The sequence below is a fragment of the Acipenser ruthenus genome, chromosome 5 (assembly GCF_902713425.1).
Source record: "Acipenser ruthenus chromosome 5, fAciRut3.2 maternal haplotype, whole genome shotgun sequence".
Lineage (NCBI taxonomy): Eukaryota > Metazoa > Chordata > Actinopteri > Acipenseriformes > Acipenseridae > Acipenser > Acipenser ruthenus.
The window spans coordinates 75,336,556-75,358,459 of record NC_081193.1 but is presented as its reverse complement, the minus strand read 5'-3'; the positions used below and the strand labels follow the sequence as shown (position 1 = coordinate 75,358,459).

Here is a 21,904-nt window from a genome sequence, read left to right as displayed (position 1 = left end):
GGTTGTGTGTCCCTCTTAAGTCTGCATATATATTAAGCTAGTATTGCAATACAACTTGCAGGTGTCAGATACAGGACCCTTAAGACCCATGGTGGTTCAAGAATCTGGTTGCCCATAATTTGGTGCCTTCATCTGAAACATTGAATTCCTCTGTGGTGACTGGTTTTCCACAGAATTATTGCAAAGTGGTCCACTGACTTGCCCGTTTTGCTCATTTCATACACCCCCAATTACCTCCTGTCTCTTCATCAGAGCCTAATCAAATCCCATACTTTTTACAAAAAAAAAAAAATATTGGGTTTTCTCAAATTTTTTCTAATAATATTATGTTAGCATGTTTAGATTTTGCTTCTAGAATCCATATAAGGGGGGTCAAAACACAATTCATGTTTAGATAAGAATGAAGCCCTATTTAATCTGATTGGTCCTATGACAAAGGAATGATTAATGTGTGTACTGTATAAAACTGTTATGTTGCCACGGGGATGCTAAAGAATACAGAATGTAGGCAAAACTGTTCTAAAATTAAAACAATTTAACCTACAATGACCCAATTTACATAAAAGGAGAAGGTCTCACTCTTCCCATTATTTATACATGAAAGTTCATTATATAAATTTAAATTAAACAAAATAAAAAAAGTCACTATGTTGACTAAACATTCACTAGCTGCTGTACCATCGGTTCAGTGGTGCTGACAAGGATAGCAGACATACTGTATAATAAAAATCAAACAGGCAAAATCAGAAATGATTGTCTCTTTTAAGTTAATCATTAATATCTGTCATCTGCTCCCCATGTTTTGTGAAGATGATAAATCTAATTCATCACTATGACGTAACCTCGGGTTTAATTAACTGTGCAAGCGGTGTCTTTTTTCATAGTAAAAGCAATCGGATGAAAGTGATCAACCTGTCATTAAACAGAAGCTCTTATTTTGATATAAACGTTGTGCTCACAAAAAGGCGTGTTCTTAAGACTTACTTTAAATAGCTAATGTAATCAGGAGAGCCGAAAGGGTCAAAGAAAGGTAAATCAACCAACTCAGATTTGGTTAACTGTGCTCTACATTACATATTCCTTTCATGGGGGGTGTATAAGAAATCTTTGTTAGGAACGTCTTCAGAAGAAAATTGAACTTTAGCCCGATTTTGGGTTGGGATGCAAAGGATGTTAATTTTCATTTGGAATTAATTATGTACACAAATAAGAAGGAACTATAAGATTGCGTCTTACTCTGCTCTTTATGTAAAAACAACAACAACAACAACAACAACAACAACACAGCAACAACAACGTTTTCATGAAAATGCCAATGAAAAGGATTTCTGAGTCTTCAGATGGCGAGGACTCATTTAATCATCTTCAGCCTCCGCAGAAGGTTTCTTCAACAATCCAAGATGAGCCATACATGACGCTACTTGGCGGTACAAGTTCCACAGTTTCTGACCCTGATGAGAACGAACACAATGTTGGAAGTAAGACGAATTCAGAGTCAAAGCTTGAAGAAGATGAAGATTATTTAGGCATCAAATCAGGTAAGGTGTACATTTGTAACCGTATTTAAGTGTCTTTTTTTATTTAAATATTTAATATAGCAATTCCGACTAGCACGCATTTGTTACAGTATATACCTGCCTACAATATCTGACTCAACACAATATAAGGTAGTTACTGAAACTGGTGATGTTTTATTATATATATATATATATATATATATATATATATATATATATATATATATATATATATATATATATATATATATATATATATTGTATTTTCATAGAAGTAGAACATGGCAATGAGACGCCTTCCTCGGAAGAAGAGGATTTAGATACACGAGAAAGCCAAAAGGATGATTTTCTTTGCAAGCAGCCTCTTCAGAAGAAAAGTATTACGCAGATCATAAAGGACAAAAAAAAGCAAACTCATCTCACTCTGCAATGGTAAGTATTTGATACACAAAATAACTCATAACCAACCATTATTATTATTATTATTATTATTATTATTATTAATAATAATAATAATGATAATAATAATAATAAAAATAATAATGATGATGATGATGATGCTACTACTACTACTACTACTACTACTACTACTACTACTAATAATAATAATAATAATAATAATAATAATAATAATAATAATAATAATAATAATACCATAAATTAAATGTTGACCTGTATTAGAAACTTTACTTTTCTTTATCAGGCTAGAAGAAAACTACATAGTATGTGAAGGCGTTTGCTTACCCAGGTGTATCCTATATGCTCATTACTTGGATTTCTGTAGAAAAGAGAAACTGGAACCTGCGTGTGCTGCAACCTTTGGGAAGGTAAACATTACCGATCTACTAAGAATTAAGCAATGATGTCTTCTAAAAATGAAATAACAGAAACAGAAAATTAATATACATTTACGTTTGCCTGTGTGGGAAATTTGAATACGCATATACAACGTTGTATTGGTAAATTGCAGATTTACTTTTTCGCCTGCACAAATTGCTCGTGTGTGAGTAAAAATGAAACCTCTGCTAATACATCGAATATAAGTGAAATGTCTGTTTGATTTCTGTATGGGCTGTATTTTAAACAGTGCTCAAGGAATCTAACATCAGCAGGTAACAATGCAACGATTTTTTTGGAGAGGATGTAACCGCAGTACTTTTTATGTAATGTATGTAGCACGATAAAAGAACAAATCTTACTTTTTTCAGACAATACGTCAGAAGTTTCCTCTTCTTACCACAAGGAGGCTTGGAACAAGAGGCCATTCAAAGTAAGGAAAGCAGATTGCCGTATTTCAGTATTTCATTATATTATAATATACCGACTGCATATCTGCTAATGGAGGTGATATTTTCACAATTGTAGTCAATCCCATTACCACATGCCAGGTTTCCATTAATGTCTATTTTGAACTGCAGACAACAGCGTGCAATAAAACTGTACAGTTGCAATAACAACGTTGGGAAATAAGATTTACATGAGGTTTTGTTTATTCTAGATTCTGTGTTTTTCGTCCTTTTTTAATTAAAAAATATATATAACTATGAATTGCCACTGGTGAATTTCCATTACCTGGAAAGTTGTACCTGCTAAATGAAAAGTTACAGTATGCAGCCAGTCTTAACAAGTGTCTTAAGGATGCACTTCAGTATTGGCTAAAATGCCTTCCAAGTCAAGTCATCTTTTTTTTTATATAACATGATAAAATGGATTTGGAAATAAGCCCTGTTGTTGAAACTCCTAAAACCTCAACTGCCATCTTATCCAAACCTGGGGCATATCCCCACCATTTTCCACATGGAAGCATTCTGTGGAAAACCTAAAAAGGAAAGTTCTTACAGTATCTGACAAATAGAGTATTTGCAGTGTTAAAGCAAAGATACTACAGATCATAGTTTACTTAAATTCTCATTTTTCCAAACAGCTGTCAGCAGTGCCGCCCACAGAAAATATCAGTCCCGGGCAAGTTTTTAAATGAATGCTGTTATTCCTTTTAAGTAAAAAAAAACAAACAAAAAAAAACACTTTCTTGGAATTTGAGGGGTAATTAACTGTAATAGCTTGCCACATTCATTTTTCCTCTCAGCTGTAAAATAAAACGGTCAGTCCAGGCCACCTAGAATGCCCGGGCTCAGGACAAAATTCCCGGTTGCCCCCTGCCCCCCCCCCCCCCTTTGTAGGTGGGATAAATTATGATAAAATAGGTACTACATCTCTTTAACTAAAGCCAGAAAAAATTGGTATTTTTGTTTTTAACATTCTGCCTGTGTTTATTACAGATACCACTATTATGGGATAGGCATTAAAGAAAGCAGTGCATATTACCACTCTGTGTACTCAGGAAAAGGCTTGACAAGGTAACTCACATGATGAACATCCACAGTTCATTTCTGCCTTATTTTATTATTAGTTTTTATCAGTAATCTGTTTTTATTAGTCAACAGCTTGATAACACAAATGGTATTTGTTTTGGAGAAAGCAGGCAGAAATAATATGGTACACGCTACACGGTATACTGAACAAAGAGCCACCTGTTTCCGTGCTGTAAATTAAATCCATGCACATACTGTTAGGCTGTGAGTGAGTGCCACCTAATATATATGTAAATATAAGTGTATATGTGTTTAGCATTATCCTTTAATGCCGCTATTTCAACAATATTCATTCCCTTTTTTCTTCTGATGCCAGTTCCAATTAGATATTAGAATATGTGTATCAGTATTGATCAGATGTGTTTATTAAAATAGAAGGAACATACCTAATACTGTAGAAACGCTATTATTGATGCAGTGTAAATACAGTTAGTTGCTCAGAACAATATTGTAACATTATGCCTCTTACTTCAGAAATTACAATATTTATTTTTGTTTTGTCTCAGGTTTTCTGGAAGCAAGCTCAAAAATGAGGTAAGCGTTCAGTTGCCTACTTTGCTAACTTTGATATGACTTGGTTGCATCTCCTAATTATCATTACATACATCAACCACTACTTTTAATGCTTTTGGTCTGAATTAAAGAAATATTATGGTGGTGCTACAGCCATTATAAAGTACAACTATTGCGGTGCTATAAACTATCATTTATTTTAGGCCCTGTCACTTAAAGAGACTCTTTTTAATCCAGCAGATTCTGAAACAGAAATGATAAACACTCACAAATCATTGATTAAACAACTGTTTCACGTTACCTTTTCTTAATAAAGTACACATATATTAAAATAACTTAGAGCTAGGAGCCCTTCATAAATTGTTAACTTGATAATTGGGACTTAAAAAAAGGAACAATAAATGTGCATGCAGACCAACATATGATTATTTTTCTTATCAGTTTTGTTCAGAAACAAAAAATATTAACACATTTTAAAAAGTTCAGCAATTTTGTACAAAAACATTTTAAAATGTTATTTCAGCTCTTTGAAAAAATATGAATGACCTTTATTATTAATAATATATTACTATTTCAGTTATGTCTGATTTTTTAAAACCAAAAGTCAAAACAAGCTGATCAGTAACTAAGAAATCTGTGAAATTCAGATACTGCAGGTCTCAAAATATATTATTTCTCAACATGGTGCAGATTACCCAGTACCTTTAAACATTTATTTAAAAGATAAAATTTAATCGCAACAAACAAATAAAGGGTACCTGTGGCCTTACACATATTATTTTTTGCAAACTGATGTACTTCTGTTTCAAAACCTCAGTCTCATTAGCTCTTAAGTGGCTGCAATTGGACAGTGAGACGAGCTGATTCTGGACCATACCATTCAATATACGAGAAGGGGGAGTGTTAAGCATTGTATTAATAATAATAATGAAGTTGTTTTTAATCATGTGTGTATTAGTGTATGAAACTGGTTGTGAAAATATGTAAAATATGTGTTTATTTATTTTTAATATAAATATCTGTAAGTCTAGTTGCTTTACAATAATACCTCAATACCTGGTTGTCTGAATTTGTAATCAATTTGTACACTTGTTAACCCTTTCAAATACCGTATCTACTAGTGATAAACTGCGGTTCTGTTGAGCGTATGGGGAAACAGGGACTGCAGGAGGCGTGGTGGGGTTGAGCATGCGGGGGGTGGGGGGGGGGGGGGGGGGGGTGGTGAGGGAGGTAGGGTAGATAATAGCAACCCCTCACTGCTAAATATAGCACTACACCACTGTTCATTGCTGTTGCTGAATTAAGAGAGTAGGTGAGTTTGTTATCTGAAAATCATTTTGTAATTACAGACAACATGGCTAATTAAGTAGATTATAGTGCAGTCATTATCTTAATGTCAAATGGCCATTAGACCAGATGTTACTGAACTAAATGTTGTTTGGCAATGTGCAAAATGTAATATAGCCTCAGTCTGGCATGGTAATGTAAATCCATTAAGACTGCAAAATGGATCAGCCTGTGTTTTGTTGAAAGCCTTTAATGAAATGAAATCTTTACATTTTTTGATCGACTGTTTTCCTTTATTAGGGTCAGAACTGTGCGAATTAAATTGATAAAAAAAAAATGACTTAATAAACCAAGTGACCAAACACTTGCTGTAAAGAGACAGAAACTCTTTTGGCTTTCATTGGTACAGCATATAATGGAATAGGAGTATATATAGTAAATGGACTGGAGAGGAGGGCTATAATGGAAATGTATTATTTTTCCACTATGGCTGAGTCTGCAGTACATATTTAATATATGAATCAGTCAAGAAAATAAGCAAGGCAAAGTTGGATAGTAAATATGACTTTATATATTTTGTTTGAATATAGCTGATACAGCATTTGTAAATAAATATTGACTTATATATTTTGTTTGAATATAGCTGATACAGCATATGTAAATAAATAAATTTGCTGACTGCTGCATACTCCAGTTTATATCCCGCCCATCATATTTGTTTTTGTCTAGTTGAATTTGTTTGAATTTCAGAAAGTCAGAAAACAGTGACAGTGACATTTTAATCACCATTTTAGTGTTTGGAGCATCTTTCTTTTGTAGTATGCTTTGTAATTCATTTTCTGTTAAGTCACAGAATCGGTGTTCAGCCATTTTCTCTTGTTGTGAGGAGTGGAGATGAAAGACGTTCCTTTGAAAAGGGGCGGGACTGACAGTGATGTGAACATGACAGAGACTATTGCCCGGTGGTGTAAGGATGTCAGGGCAATAGTTAAATCTATTTTGGCGCCTATGATGAGGTTTTAACCAATCACAAGCCAGAATTTCCGACCACTGATTCATTTATATATATGTGTGTGTGCATGCGTGTGTGTGTGTGTGTGTTGTGTGTGTGTGTGTGTGTGTTTGTGTGCACATGTTAATGGTGGTGATAAAATTAATCTTGAATCAATTAGCCATATAGAGTACAGAAATTCTGTTGATTTTTAATTTGACAATAATTGTTTAGCAATCCATGGCTTATATTAAATGCCTAATATTGAATCCATAAACTACACTCTCTATCATAAGGTACACAGTAATAATGAAAATTAAATTTAGTAATAAAAATAGACTTTGACAAAGACTGCTCCTCAAAACTTTAGTCTAGACAAAACAGCAATGAACTGAACAGGACACAGTGAATGAAATAAGTAATAATCCAAGCAGGTGTGCTTAAAATAGTTTTCTTCTTTTATTTTCACAGGGAGGGTTCACACGGAAATATTCTCTCAGTTCAAAAACTGGAACTCTGCTCCCTGATTTCCCAAGTGCCCAACATCTAGTACTTCAGGGATCCCTTTCTAAAGACAAGGTATCATTAATGCAAACCCTGTATTTGTGCTGTAACAATATCTATATCTGAGCTTGGTAAAGAGACTGGCGTTACACACATGGACACATTCATAAATATAAACTCTGGATTTGTAGCAGGAGTGAACACAGTTATGTATCAGACAGTGTTGTGTTTACTTAGAACTGTAGCAATTCCTAATTCAGCTCAATATAGTGATGAACTAACCCAATCTGTTTGACTTTTATGAAGAACATTGATTGAGAGTTTCTTTTGCATATATAATATGTTATTATTTAATCTGGAGTAATGGGTTGAAAGTTGGCAGGTACTGTCACTGGTTTGCAAATAAAACAATATTTGAAAATATATACTGTTTTGTGTGTGTGTGTGTGTGTGTGTGTGTGTGTGTGTGTGTGTGTGTGTGTAGCATTTAATGATATTCCTCAAAAATATTTCTTATTGCAATAATAATTAAACTGTGTCATTTTTCCAATTAATAGAATATTTGTATTACATTATTATTGTGAACAAATGTATCAAAGTTAAATATATACTAGATTGTCAAGTATTTTATTCTAACTTGAACACCTCAGTCTTATTAATACTAAGATAAATCGTTTACAAATAAAAGCACCCTTTACTGAATAGAGTGTTACAGAACTGCATTTTGATAAGTACCATCAACTGCCCCCTGCACCTCCATTTATCTCTGTTTGGAACAGGTGGACACACTTATCATGATGTACAAAACTCACTGTCAGTGCATCTTGGACAATGCAATCAATGGAAACTTTGAAGAGGTAAGACTTATAATATAAAGATTCATTCATCATATTAAAATGCTATGAGAAAACAATGTCTTTCTGTTTAATGGTTTCAGATACAGAATTTCCTACTGCATTTTTGGCAGGGAATGCCAGACCACCTGTTACCTCTGCTGGACAATAGCATTATTGTTGACATTTTCTGTGCATGTGACTCCATGCTGTATAAGGTAGGAACGTATTTGAATTCTAATTATTGACACGTATTATATACTACTATTTAAAATAGAGCATTTAAACTTGGCAGGTTGAGGCATGACACTTCCAAGACGGGGGCATTTTAGTTGATACATTCAAGTGTAATAAATGTGGGTTTGAGGAGGGAACAGCAGCAGTTCAAAGTGGCATATTTACTTTGCAACCACCTTGTACATCAGGAAGCACTTTCATTCTATCTGTAATCTATAACAAGCACAACAGTTATGAATGTTGTATTGCTTGTTGTTTAGGTGCTGACTGATGTTCTGATCCCTGCCACAATGCAAGAAATGCCTGAAAGGTAAAATACAAAAACAAAAAAATACTTTGCTTTTTAAAAGGAAAATGGGTACAGTATATACCATTGGATGGCTCAGTTCAGGTAAATTATTCTGTGTCTTATTTTTTCCCTATTCGAACTATAATGGAAACTATTGTGCCCCCAATAAACACTGAAGAGCAAATATTAAAACAAAGACTACCACTTTATTTATTCTAAATAAAATTTTACACATAACTCTAAATGTGAATTTTACAAATGTTTTATTTTTTTAAAATTTTTATTTGACCTATGATGCCGGTAGTTATTTAGTCGAGAAAATCATGCTGAATAATGCAGAGACCTAATCACAGGCGGTTTTGTGTTTAAGAATCAGTGACAGTCTGTTCCTGTCGCATTGCACCCTTGTTCAGTACATATGAATTTGTTTGTGGTGCGTGAAAAAACAATTGTGCAGGTGTATCATCGTCTAAAGAAGGTTTGCTTGGAAATGGAATTTACATTTGTTGAAACTGCAGGTAAACCTCATCCTCCCAGTGTATCTTCTATTGTGATGTATTGGCTTATGACAGACTAGAAGTACAACTGGATTACTAAGAACCCCTGGTGTAGAAGGTAGTGAAAGCAAACTCTATGAAAACAAGGGTTCACCCATAAAGAAGGAAATATTACGTTTGGATAAGTTATGGGTCATTGATGTGTTTCTCTCTGCCAGTTTGCTTGCAGAAATCAGAAATTTTGCAAAACATTGGGAACACTGGATAGTTTCATCTCTGGAAAATCTGCCTGAGGTCCTTTCTGAGAAAAAACTTCCCATTGCACGAAGATTTGTGTCTTCACTGAAGCGGCAAACGTCATTTTTACATCTTGCCCAGGTAAGCAATAAACACAGCTGTTCTGTGTGATACTATACAGGTTTGACCTAAAGCTGTTGTTTGTGGGCTGAGAAAAAAGATCTTGTGAATAAAAGTGATTTATTTGATATTAGAATTTGTTTATCAGCAATTTGACACAGCAAAAGGAACTACATAACTATCTTGGTACTGCTAAATATTTCCATACCAAATCTAACTAATAACTTTGTGCCTTTGTCACAGATTGCCAGGCCTGCCTTATTTGACCAGAATATAGTCAACTTAATGGTGTGTGATATTGAAAAAGTGGATTTAAACAGCATTGGTTCTCAGGCTCTCCTCACTATGTCAGGCTGCACAGACCACCAGGACTCTGACCTCTACTCAGAATGTAAGTCAACAAAGACGTCTGTAGTATTAGTGTTTTGTCTTTACACAATTGTCTTGTTCTCATACAATATTAAATACACATACATAGTACAGTACTAACTAGTATTCCTATTTAACAATCTCTGTTTCTTTGTGCCTGCCCAGTGTTCAGGTTTTAATTTGATCCCTGTCCAAACAATTCAAGACACATGTATCTGGAACATAAAATATAAATTATTGATACACAAAGGAGCATGGGAAAAAGACCTGTTCTTTGGGTTTAATTTTATCATGTAATTAAGTTTCATTTTTCCATTTTTTTAAACCTAAAATACCTGTGGTCCTTTTTAATTATCTAAACAGTGGCAGGTCTAATTACTGCTGCACTGCAAGACTGTTGTGATTTAATGACCCACTTATTAATAGTTCCAATAAAAGTGCAATGACATGAGGTCCACGAAAAATCAGGTCACTGAAACAGACCCCATAAGGATCATACTGCAACTCTAAAACCAACTGGTCTTTCAAGAAGAAAAAAATAATTACTGGTGAGCCTTTAGCTTAAAAAAGTGAACTATACATTTGTAAATAATGTTTCTTTTTTTTTTATAAATGTATTCATTTTTTTGGTTTGATAATATTTGAGATATCTGAATACAAAGGTGCCTTATGTTTTCCCTTTTACATGCTAGATGACTCTATTACAGTGTTTCAAGAGCTCAAGGACCTTCTCAAGAAAAACGCAACCGTGGAATCTTTTATTGACTGGTTGGATACTGTGGTGGAGCAAAGAGTCATCAAGGTATTGTGTCCTGACAGCCCCTTCACTGCTTGAAGTGTATTAGAAATAACTAAGTAGCTTATCTGATGCTGATTTTCAATAACTTTCTTTTTTAGCCAAGTAAGCAAAATGGGAGATCTTTGAAAAAGAGAGCCCAAGAATTCCTTTTAAAATGGAGCTTTTTTGGGGCACGAGTGATGCACAACCTGACACTTAACAATGCAACCAGTTTTGGTAAGATAGAGCTTTTGTCACCTTATCATTTGTATGCTTTTTAGAGAATTCCTCAGGATTCGTGTTGTCTCCACTTTATTATGTATTTCCTTTGAACAATGCATGTTGAGTCAAGTGTTATTGTCTTGTAATTATGGATTTCTATTTGAACCACAAGAAAATGCCAATTTCAGTAACATTTAAGCATGTTAATGTTTTTGTTTTCAGCTATTTTTCTGTTATCAGTTTTTTTTATTCATATAATACAATTTCTAGTGGATGTATGCGCTGAGAAGCAGATAGATAAATATGAATTAAGTGATACAGAAGGCAGACAGTGTAAACTTCCTGCATGCTTCACAACTGAATGGAGACATAACTTAATATTTTGAAAATGATGATATGGCTTGCTTTTATTTACTACCCAAGCCTTTGTCTTTTCCTGTTATAATGCCTCCCATCTTCCACCTTTATAAATGATTCTAAAGAGGGAACTATAGTAGAATTCTCTTCAGTTTAGACTCCAGCGGCAATCTGTGTAGAACAATGGGTACATGAGTCATAAAACAAAATGACCAGTTCAAGGCAAGCACACTCTTATCAGACTCTTGTGTGTGGCCCATTAAGTATGAGGGTTCTCTCGCTTTCATCAGGGCTGCCCCTTGATGGAATAGTTGCCAAACTGTCTGCAAGGCAATCGAACAAACTGTCATAGGTCAGCCAGTGAATAGAGATTAAAGCCCCTAAAAGGTTGACCCTATTGTGGATTGTTTGAACGAGAACTGAGGGCAACTCACTTGAAGCCTGGCAATTATTTATTTGTTCGGTGCACAAAGTGGAAAAGATGGTCACTAAGATAATATCCTCTCTTTGCTTGCAACAGGTTCCTTTCACCTGATCAGAATGCTGTTGGATGAGTACATTCTTTTAGCCATAGAAACCCAGTTCAACAATGACAAAGAGCAGGATCTTCAGAATTTATTAGACAAGTATATGAAACACGCAGGTAGTGTATATTTGACTCGAAATGTATTGACCTGAAATATTGTCTGTTTAATATTAACTTCCCAAATCCTCTTTCAAACGCATGGTATTTAGTGGTATGCCTGTTTTACTGCACCTTTATGAATACAGTGGTATGACCAGCATTGTTTGTACTTTGATTTTTACGCAACCAAGTTACCCAACAAAACTGAGGAAAAAAATGTTTTGTTTATTTCAAACACTAGGTAATACTTTACATATAAAAGCCTGTAGTAAGAAGTTTTTATTTAATCATTGATAGTTACATTTGATACTTCTGGGGATCCCAGATGTGGTCATGTTTGCATCTCAAAGCATTTGTCTGACTATTTAAGTATTCAAGTATTTGTCCCAGTAATAATGTACACACTATTAATCACATTGACGGTAAAATTAGGAGATATGTAATTTTCCATGTTCTGGTATTCAGAGTTTATATTTTGGGGTTTCATTTCTGTCATTCGTGACATCTTATTAGAATACCAAACACTCTGGCAACAGCAGTACTAAAACATGTTTTTCCTTTTTGTTACATTTCAAGTAGGTGGCTTAGGAACCTTATTCATTCGTGTCTGTCGGCTCAGACTCTTAAAAATGCCCTTTCCTCTTTATTGTATTACACCATGTTTAGTCATTAAGTCATTGGACAGATTATTGCCGTTTACTGTTTACAAAGCAAATATTATGTCCTTTACATTTTCCACTGAAGTTTCTAAAGCAGTATGAGTGTGTATGTTAGCAAAATGAATCCTCACATATTTGATTAAAGTACAACAAACACTTAAAAGAACAAGACAGGAAGGGTGTTTTTTTTACCATCTGTTATAAATTTAATTTAATAAAGTACCTGAACATAAAAGGAAACTAAATGTTAGTAAGTTTTTTACCCCAGTCTGCATTTATGTGTAATTTCTTTTGGTTTTAAGATTTTTATGTGTGTGTGTGTGTGTTTTTATGAATGCCAGATGCCAGTAAAGCTGCCTTCACAGCATCCCCAAGTTCCTGCTTTCTTGCCAACCGGAATAAATCCAGCACACTTTCCAGCGACTCTTCAGCTAAAAATGAATCCCTTTCCGAGCACATGTATATATCTCTAAACCAGCACAACATGAGCGCTAACGTGGCTACATTCCCAGGGGGGGATGCAGACACCCTCCACATCACAGGTATTCTTGTGCATGCTAAACTATAAATCATTAACTTAACTCAGCTATCTCCGTTTTATGATGTTTTTTGGGGAAAAAAATATTGTATTAGTTAAATGTCTTTCAATATTTCTGTAGACTTTTTTATTAATCATATTTTCATGTCATCCTTCTATTTCTGTAGGGCAAATGGAACTTTCTCACCATAATGGTCCACTAATGACACCACCCATTTCACCGTCGCTGGTGAACAGAGGAAGTGTGATAAATCAGGGTCCGATGACTATGAGATCCCAGAGTGGCTGCCCAGCATTACAGTCGCATGGCAGCTGTGCCACATTCTCAGAGCCATTGTACCAGACACTGTCACAGACAAATCAGAACTATTACAGTGCTGGCTCTAACTATCCAGCCAACTTTAGGTCCCAGACGCACATCCCTCCATCAGTTTATCATCACAGAGCCGACTCCGGCCATTTTCCTTCCTTCGGTGAACAACAGCTGTCTAAAGACTATTTCAGCAGCAGCTGTGCAGTATCCCCATACAGTGCCAGGCCCACTTCCAATTTCGGATCACCTCCAGATAACAGCACAGAAGCACAAAGCATGCAACTTGTTAACTCTAGCAACTTTAATTTTATTGGGAACTCAATGAGTGGAAGTTGTCAAGGTGCACACTATACAGCTGCTGGACAGAATGGTAAGCACTGTATTTCTGAGTTACAACTAGAGGCCTTTCAATCTGTTCATGATGCTATTTAATCTTGTAAAATGTCGAGTGATAACCAAGGCCTAATGCATTACTTTAATATACTGTACATAGTCACTTCCTGTTCTGTAGGTCACATTAACTGATTGCTGCTTGACTGGACATTTGACAGACAGCACATGAACTGATTAGGTACAGAAAGTACCTACACAGCTATATTTGAAATACCTTGCTTTTCCCATGCTTTTACAGGGAATTTATTATGCTTTACTGTGGTTAACAATGCTTTTTACTATGCTTTATGATTTTAATGGGCTAAAGCAAGTAAACTTGTATCAAGCAAAAAGGTCTTCAACACAAGAAAGAGGGGGAAGTGATTCATATTTGATGCATATTTGGTGCTATTGTCTCCAGAAATGCAGAGAGTTTAATGCCTGTATTTAATCTGTCAATTTGGGTTGCGGAACCAGCTATAGTTTTAGCAAAGGTTTATTTGTCCAGACGACCTGTCCCAGAGTGTGTTCTGCACAGAATAAGCAAAGTCAATCACAGCCTGGTAGTGAACGCAGGACCCCCTTATCCAAAGGCCAACCATTAAGCTATTTGGTTGGTAATGTGACTTTTACAGCTGTACAAACTAAGCAGCAAATGGGTTTGTCCCAGAAATTAGCTGTCTGTTTATGAAAAATTACCTCGATTGTTTTTCTTGCATTTTTTTTCATTCATCTTCTTCATTGAATTCAAATAGAAAATTATTTTGTAATATTGTTTCTGAACAAAATACACATTTTACGGAATAGAAATGTTGTCATATCACACAAAATCATGTCGATATCATAAAGAACAGGTTCTAATAGAAATGCTTCTTTCTGTGTGCCACATACATAACATGATTGAGGATACAGAATGTGTGTGCGCGCACTAATCTGAGGTCTGAAACCAGCACCCAACCACATTTAGCTATAGTTGAGACTGTGAATATCACGGTCTTATTAAATTGTGTAAGACACATAGATGCCTGCCAATTCAATTCTTTAGATTTTGACCCACCATATCCAGGGAAAAGAGATTTTAATGTTAACTTCACCTGGAAAAGTTGCAATATTAAGCAATTACCCTTTGATTCCCAAATTATGGAAAACAGATCAAATGGTAGGATATAGGAGGAACAGAAATGCATAAAAGGAACAACCCATGTTGAACGTATATAAAACAATGTTGATGGTGAATATCTAGATCCCCTGGACCACTGTGCACCTTTCATTAGACTGTATATGTAACACTAAACAAAGCTCACCTTGATACTGAGGAAGGGTTATGCCTACCTGCCCATAGTGATGGCTCATTCCTACCTTCATTTTTCAGGGTACTATGGGAACAGCAGCTACCCCGACTCTCAGAGACTTGGCTCAATGATTGATCAACACGTTTCTGTTATTAGTAGTGTTAGTACTGTACGTTCAGTACCTGCATATAGTGACATCCACGACCCACTGAACATTTTAGATGATAATGGAAGGAAGCCTACAGGTACTTTTTACACAGACTCTTCATCTCTAGTTTGCCGAACCCCTGTAGGTGAGTGATATATTTCTTTACTGTACTGAAACTGTCAACTTATCAACGACGCTACAATTTAAATGCTGCTTTGACAATCATACCAATTTATGAAAGTTGTGTCAGTGCCTTGGTTTATCCAGCACGTCATGTATAACCACTAAATTAAATCAGCAGAGACTGTAATATTTGCTCCCCTCTATCGCTAAGTGCAAGACTATTGTGATCTAACATAGAGACAGCTTTGTTCACACTGTGTGTAGCAAACACATCTGCCCTTGTGATATTATTGCATTGTTACAAGTTGAGTAATCCCCAATAGCTTGTCCTGAAGAATGAATGGGATTAGCACTACATATTGCTACTGTATATGTGAAAAACGATTTTGTGACATGTGATACTGATGTATATACTGTATATACAGTAGATCACCCATATCCACATTTATATTAAAAACTAAATTAAATTCTATTAAATATAATTATTTTTATTATTGGAAGTATCTGAAGGAAAGTTCCCTCATTTTCATCTTTACACATTACATTATAATCATCTGTTCCTCACATTTGGATACCTAAGAACCAGAATTAATTTTTTTTTATTATTATTTATTTCTTTTTATAAGTCGGTTGGTCAATGTGGGAAGTGGACAAACTGTCAGGTTAAACTGAAATTAAGCATTCCAAATGCATATTCTGTTGCTTTAACTACATTTTTTTTTCAACAGCACCAACTATACCAAGTGCCATTTCCTCCTCTCCCTCCTCCCAGTGTATGTATGGAGCTTCCACTCAGTACCATTCCCAGGATGCAATGGACCCACACAGGCAGCCTAGTGAAGTAAGAGATATGGTGCCCACTCTCCCTCCAATCAACACCGTCTTCATGGGGGCTGCAGCAGGAGGAACATAGCAACGTTTATATACCCGTAGGACTATTCTCTGCCTGCCTAACAAAACGATTACTCCTTTGTCAGTGCCCTCTTAAGCCCTGTCTCTGAATGCTGCAAAGATACAGAATATGGTTCACCAAGATCCAGGGGTCGTCAGTTACATCTTTGTTTCTTTAATTGATAGGGATAAATAAACAAAGTATGTGTTCTCGAAAACTACTTTAACTGGATGACGCACACAGAGAATGATTACTCATTATGACCACGCAGGGAATTAGTACGACACCTTTCAAAGTGCCTCTCAAAAGAAAAGCAGTGGACAAACACAAAAGTGACTTTTAGACATGCTGCTACACAGACACAATGTTATAATGTGTTACACAATTATAGCACAATGTAATTTTGTATTTTTTATAAGGTGTGGAGGTACCTCTTTGTTATGAATAAAAATTGTCAATATACGTATACAAATTATATTAATTTATGAAATCATAATCTTCTATTAATTATTGTAATACAGTGTTGTTATGTAATTTCTGAATGTTTTTTTTTTCTCTATTTAATATTGTTTATGTGCTTCTACCTCCTTGAATATGTTTACAAGGTCAATCTGTACTGATGTAAATTTGACAGCTCCAGAGATACTATAACATGTTTGCTGATTTAGTTTAAAGCTGGTAGCCACCATTATCTGTATGTTGTAATGATCTGTACGAAAACCCCTTTCAGGATATTAAAAGTTCACTAGACATGTACATATTTACAGGCAACTTGTCTAACTGTATGTCATCTGGGCAAACATTTCTTTAATGTTTGAAGCTCTGAAAGTAAACGTTATATTAACTGTCCTACACTACGCTGCATGGTCTGAGGTTCTGTGACTCCTTTCTAGTTACCCAGGCTAAGACAAAATGTGTTAATAAAACCACTGCATATACAGTATATAAATTTTAGGTTACACAATACTGTAGCCCATATTATGTCCAGATTTCTTTCTTTAATCAGAAGAAAAATAGAAAGCGTAATACAACATATGTATTTTATAGCAACACACCACTGCTAAAAGATATACTCAATGCATTTTGACTAGCTGTGTGAGTTCCTGAATGAATGGTACAAGACTGCATGAATGTTTGTGACAGAAAATGAACTCCAAGTTAGCAAGACGAACCTACTGTAAACCAAATAATGCTTTTCTTGTTTAAATTACATTTTCCACATTCATATGATAGAATTTAAAACCTCATGTGGGCTACAACGACTGACTCATCTATGTAGATCATCTGCCATTTGTATAACTTGCTGCATGTCATTTTACCATGAAGAGAAGAGAAATACAAACCTACTCTATGGCAGGACAGCTGCATGAAAAACTTGTAAATCCCACTGACCTTAACCCTTAATGGTTGCACTTTCATATTATACAAAATACACCAACAAACTCAAATAGTTTGTATCTTATTCACAAAGGTCATATCCACTGTACTACTGTGGAAGAATCAATATTGTAAGTTTCTGAGAACAAAAACATAACCCCAATCATCCTGGTCTAAGGTACTGCTGTCCTTGAGAAGAGACCCCTGTCTTCATCAGTTAAATATTATACAGCTGTTTTACAATACAAGACTGGTAAAAAGTAAGATGCATGATTCTTTTTCACCGTAAACATGTATATTATACAGGCATTCTAGCACATACTTTTTGGATACTTATGAAACCAGTATCCAAAAGTGTGTTTTGTGTTTGTGTTTATCAGGCATCTCATCTTTGGAATTCATTGCATTCAAACATAAGAACGGCCTCTTCACAATACCTTTTTAAATACTGACTATGACCAAGATCATGTAAATTGGCCCGTTTGAATGTGTCATTCCATGGCTTTCGTGTTATGTGGTTTCTACTTCTTGTCTTGTTTCTGGAAACGTATTTATGATTATAAACCTGGGTGTGGAAGACTATTTCAAATTGACTTAGTTTATTATCCCACAATGGCGTCATCATTGTGAGACTAAAACTGAGAGAGAAACGTGGTCATTTGTTCCACCTTCCACCTCTTTGAGAGCTTCACCGATGACAATTGCATTTTGATGGTTATTGTTGCTGTTAACGAGACTCACTGACTGGTGTTTTTTGTATTTAATATAAACCAAGCAATTTTAGAGAGAAATCTCTGAGATTCAGTACTACATAAATATAATGCAGTTATTACATTTTTTTAAAAATATAGATATAAATATAACAAAAAGATTAAATTAATCTTTTTAACAGCAGCAATTAAGTCAACCATCTCAACACAACACCAAATGTCTGCAGGGAAGGTGAGACTAATCTATTTAGTCTCTTACGCTAACCTTTAGTTTCACTGATGCCCTTGTGGGATAATTAACTAAGGCAACTTGAAACGGTCTTCAGCATTGTTTTATGGCTATGCTTTAAGTCTAGGATGTGATGAAAAAAAGACAAAAATTGGAAACCAAAAAACATGACTGACATGTAGCTAGGAGAATAATATATATATATATATTTTAAAAAACCCTTTCCATTTAACCAAAGGTCAGAATATGTGTAAAGAGTTTGAACTGGGATGATGCCATTGGAAATCTATATAAAATTGTCGACATGCACGTTAGTATTGTTGTGATAATATACAGTACATGGAGCAAAAAGAATTTCAGTTGACATATTGCTCATCTGTTTGACTAACTAATTTCAAATGTCATCTAGAGTAAAGCACATTTTGCTAAATGCAAATGTAACGTGAGAAATCTGTATTTTTATATTATTACACATTATCAAGGAAACTGAGTTTGTGTGTAATTCTGTTGACCACACTTTTGTCATTGTCACAGATTTTCTTGGGTTTCTGCAACTTACCACGTATGCAATACTCATGGACCTCTGACTTCTTTTAAAATGACAGATGAAAATTGGTGACCAAATCACTTTCTTCTTCTTCTTCTTCTTCTTCTTCTTCTTCTTCTTCTTCTCCTCCTCCTCCTGTATACCGCAAAGCTTGTTATTCTTGAAAGGTGAAGGTCAGGGGCACTGGCTACAGTCAGGCACTGTGGACACTGGCTCCATGACAATCTCCCCTCTAACTGTGGTAGAAAATCACTAATTCACTGATTTGTTTACGCCATTAGATGTCTCATTAGCAGAGTACTTTACTTCATAGACTGTGCTAAAAGAATCTCCTAAAAGGTCCCCCAAAATTATAAATATGTGACTGTTCACATCACTTGTAGAATGGAAAGAATAAAGGCAATTGGAAAGCTGTTCCAAAGACAAGGACACAAACCGATCAAAGCGTTTTGCCGTAGGATTGAATTGAGATACAGCATTAATCGTTATAATTAGGTTTGTATAATTTATATTCCTGTAAATACTGACTATGACCAGGATCATGTAAATTGGAATTATGTTACTTCATTATGCTTTTATTTTGTATTGCTGTTTTTATGATTGATTTAACTATTTTTGTCCTGTTTGAATGTTTCTTTTTTGCCACTGATTGAAATACAACGTTAATCATTGTAATTCGTTTTGTATAGGCTTATTGTATTGTAAATGATGTTAGATATTTTTTTGTATATGTTGCTGCTGACCTGCCTTTGTCTTTCCTGAAGATGATAACCTAATTCCAGCGACCTTACTTACTAAAATAAATAAATAATGAAATACAATACAACACAGAAAAAAAAAACTAATGCCAAGCAAATTGATGGATAATTTGGATCTAAACCTAAGGTATGTACAGTGTATGAAGAACAAGGTGAGACACGTAAAACGGATATCAAGTTGTTAATATAGGAAATGTATTTGTCTTTCCTCATCCCAATGAGTTGATTATTATCATTGTTTAAATAAAGGACACATGTTCAACCTGTCCTTCTGCCAGGTTTTCTACAACAAATAGAGACATGGAACATCTGATTACATCTAATTGCATCTGTAGCAGTTACCTTTGGGATTTTCTGAATCAATGTATACTATATATAAACAAAGGATAAGGTATAGCTGTGAAACTAAAATTCATGTTTTATTTATTTTTTTAAATGCTGTTAATTGAGGATTGTGAAACATGTATTTGTTTCCAAAGACAGTTTGCATTTAATACATTATTTGTTCTCCAAATACTACCTTAGACAACAGTTAAACACTGAAAGCATACATTTTGGTGCTACGTGTAGTACATATACACATCATTTGGTTTCCACACACGCACGCACTAGTACACTTATACATTCACACACAAAAAAACAAATAAACTAATGCAAAAAAATACAGACACTGAACAACCAAACACACATATTTCTGTTGTCAATATTTTTTTTTAAAACAAACTAAAAGAAAATAATGATGATATATTATGTTGGGCAAGATTGCTGCATGTTGCCCATTTAACCTACAGTATCTCCTGATTTACCAATGACAAGATGTTAAGCCATAAATGCATTATTAATTAAGCGTTTGTAGCTAACAAAATAATTACTTAACTGTGACCTGCACTTTTATTCATTATATAGGTTTAAAATATGCAGTTTATGCATAATCATTTCAAAGCATGAGAAATGGTACTACACTAGGTTAAAGTTTAATTGCCTTGCTTTCCAGGAAGTCTGTTACTAGTGTACTTCCTAGGTCACTTCAGCAGTGCCTTAGGAGAAGCTGCAGCTGGGGACTTTTTCACTCTCAAGGTCAAATGACTCAGGAAGTGCAAGACAATCTGAAAGTATTTTTTAACCTAGTGTAGTACCAGGTGTCATGTTTTTAAATGAAAATAATATGTGTTTTATTCAAAATTGCACATTTGAGTCCTGTAAAATAAATTGTGACAGCTGTTGAGCATTTTGCACCAGCAAAGTGAGTTTAGGCTCCCCCCCATTAAGGCTTCAGATTGGGTCATTCGTGAAGTGGCTGCTCAGAGGATAAGATCTTTGTTGTTGTTGGTTTGAGAATCATAGCATTTTATGATGCCAGGTGGTAGCAGACAAAGATTTTTGGCTGAAGACTGCCAAAGCTGTTAAAATGCTGGAAACTGGGTATTCACAAAAATGTGAGGCTAGCCAATTTGGTATGACCAAGTTTGTTGTTTCCAAAATTTGGACACTTTATCAAACCACAGGTTTGTACACTAGATGTCCTGAACAAGGTTGTGGGAGGTTGCAGGATCTAATTGTGCTTTTAATGGGCGTATAAGAGGCAGTGTTCATTTTATCTTGGCAGAGGAAAGGTTGGGAGTTATGCGTGATAATGGTTCATAATGTAGCATAATTTTGGTAAAGATTTTTTTTTTTTTTATCAAATAGCTAGACTTGTCTACTGATTCTTAGGTTATATATTTTTACTAATAAGGACTACATAATATCAAGATGGGACATCTTTACTTTCTACTCCTATGAAGCTGGACTAGAAGCTTTGGGGTTCTGATAATGTATCAGTGGTGGCTGGAGAATGTGAGCCTATTTACAAACAAGGGCTTTACTACTGCTTGCTGGACATAAGCATATGGGTCAGTATGACCAGGGCAGAGGTCATCTTGGAATGACTGCCCTTTGATTACTCTAACCTGGATCTTTAAACATCCAAAAGCACAAAGGGTTTTATATCTCATATGTGCTTCTAAGAACAGGACAGACAAAGAGCAGGAATTAAACTTGTCCCATTAATGTAGAAACAGGTTGTAGCATAATGCTATCTATAATCCTCTGTAAGGAAAAACCCTGCATGTCATAAGACTAAGGTTCATTAGAGTGTATTCTTATTAGTTGAGATGGTGAAATCACACACCACCCCCTTGTTGTAATTTCATTATTAA

General features: G+C 35.0%; 1 protein-coding gene across 1 annotated transcript; it reads left to right on the top strand.

Annotated features, from left to right (window-relative positions):
• The first annotated feature begins 1,081 nt into the window (after window positions 1-1,081).
• rfx6 (regulatory factor X, 6) lies at window positions 1,082-16,925 on the top strand. Its single transcript, XM_034004477.2, has 19 exons — window positions 1,082-1,538; window positions 1,790-1,949; window positions 2,221-2,344; window positions 2,726-2,787; window positions 3,797-3,874; window positions 4,396-4,423; window positions 7,152-7,259; window positions 7,964-8,041; window positions 8,122-8,235; window positions 8,515-8,564; window positions 9,259-9,418; window positions 9,641-9,788; window positions 10,459-10,568; window positions 10,664-10,781; window positions 11,644-11,766; window positions 12,749-12,949; window positions 13,113-13,628; window positions 15,003-15,215; window positions 15,922-16,925. Exons 1-19 carry the CDS (start codon window positions 1,304-1,306, stop codon window positions 16,104-16,106), a joined length of 2,811 nt encoding a protein of 936 aa, XP_033860368.2. The 5' UTR covers window positions 1,082-1,303; the 3' UTR covers window positions 16,107-16,925.
• The last annotated feature ends 4,979 nt before the right edge of the window (window positions 16,926-21,904 follow it).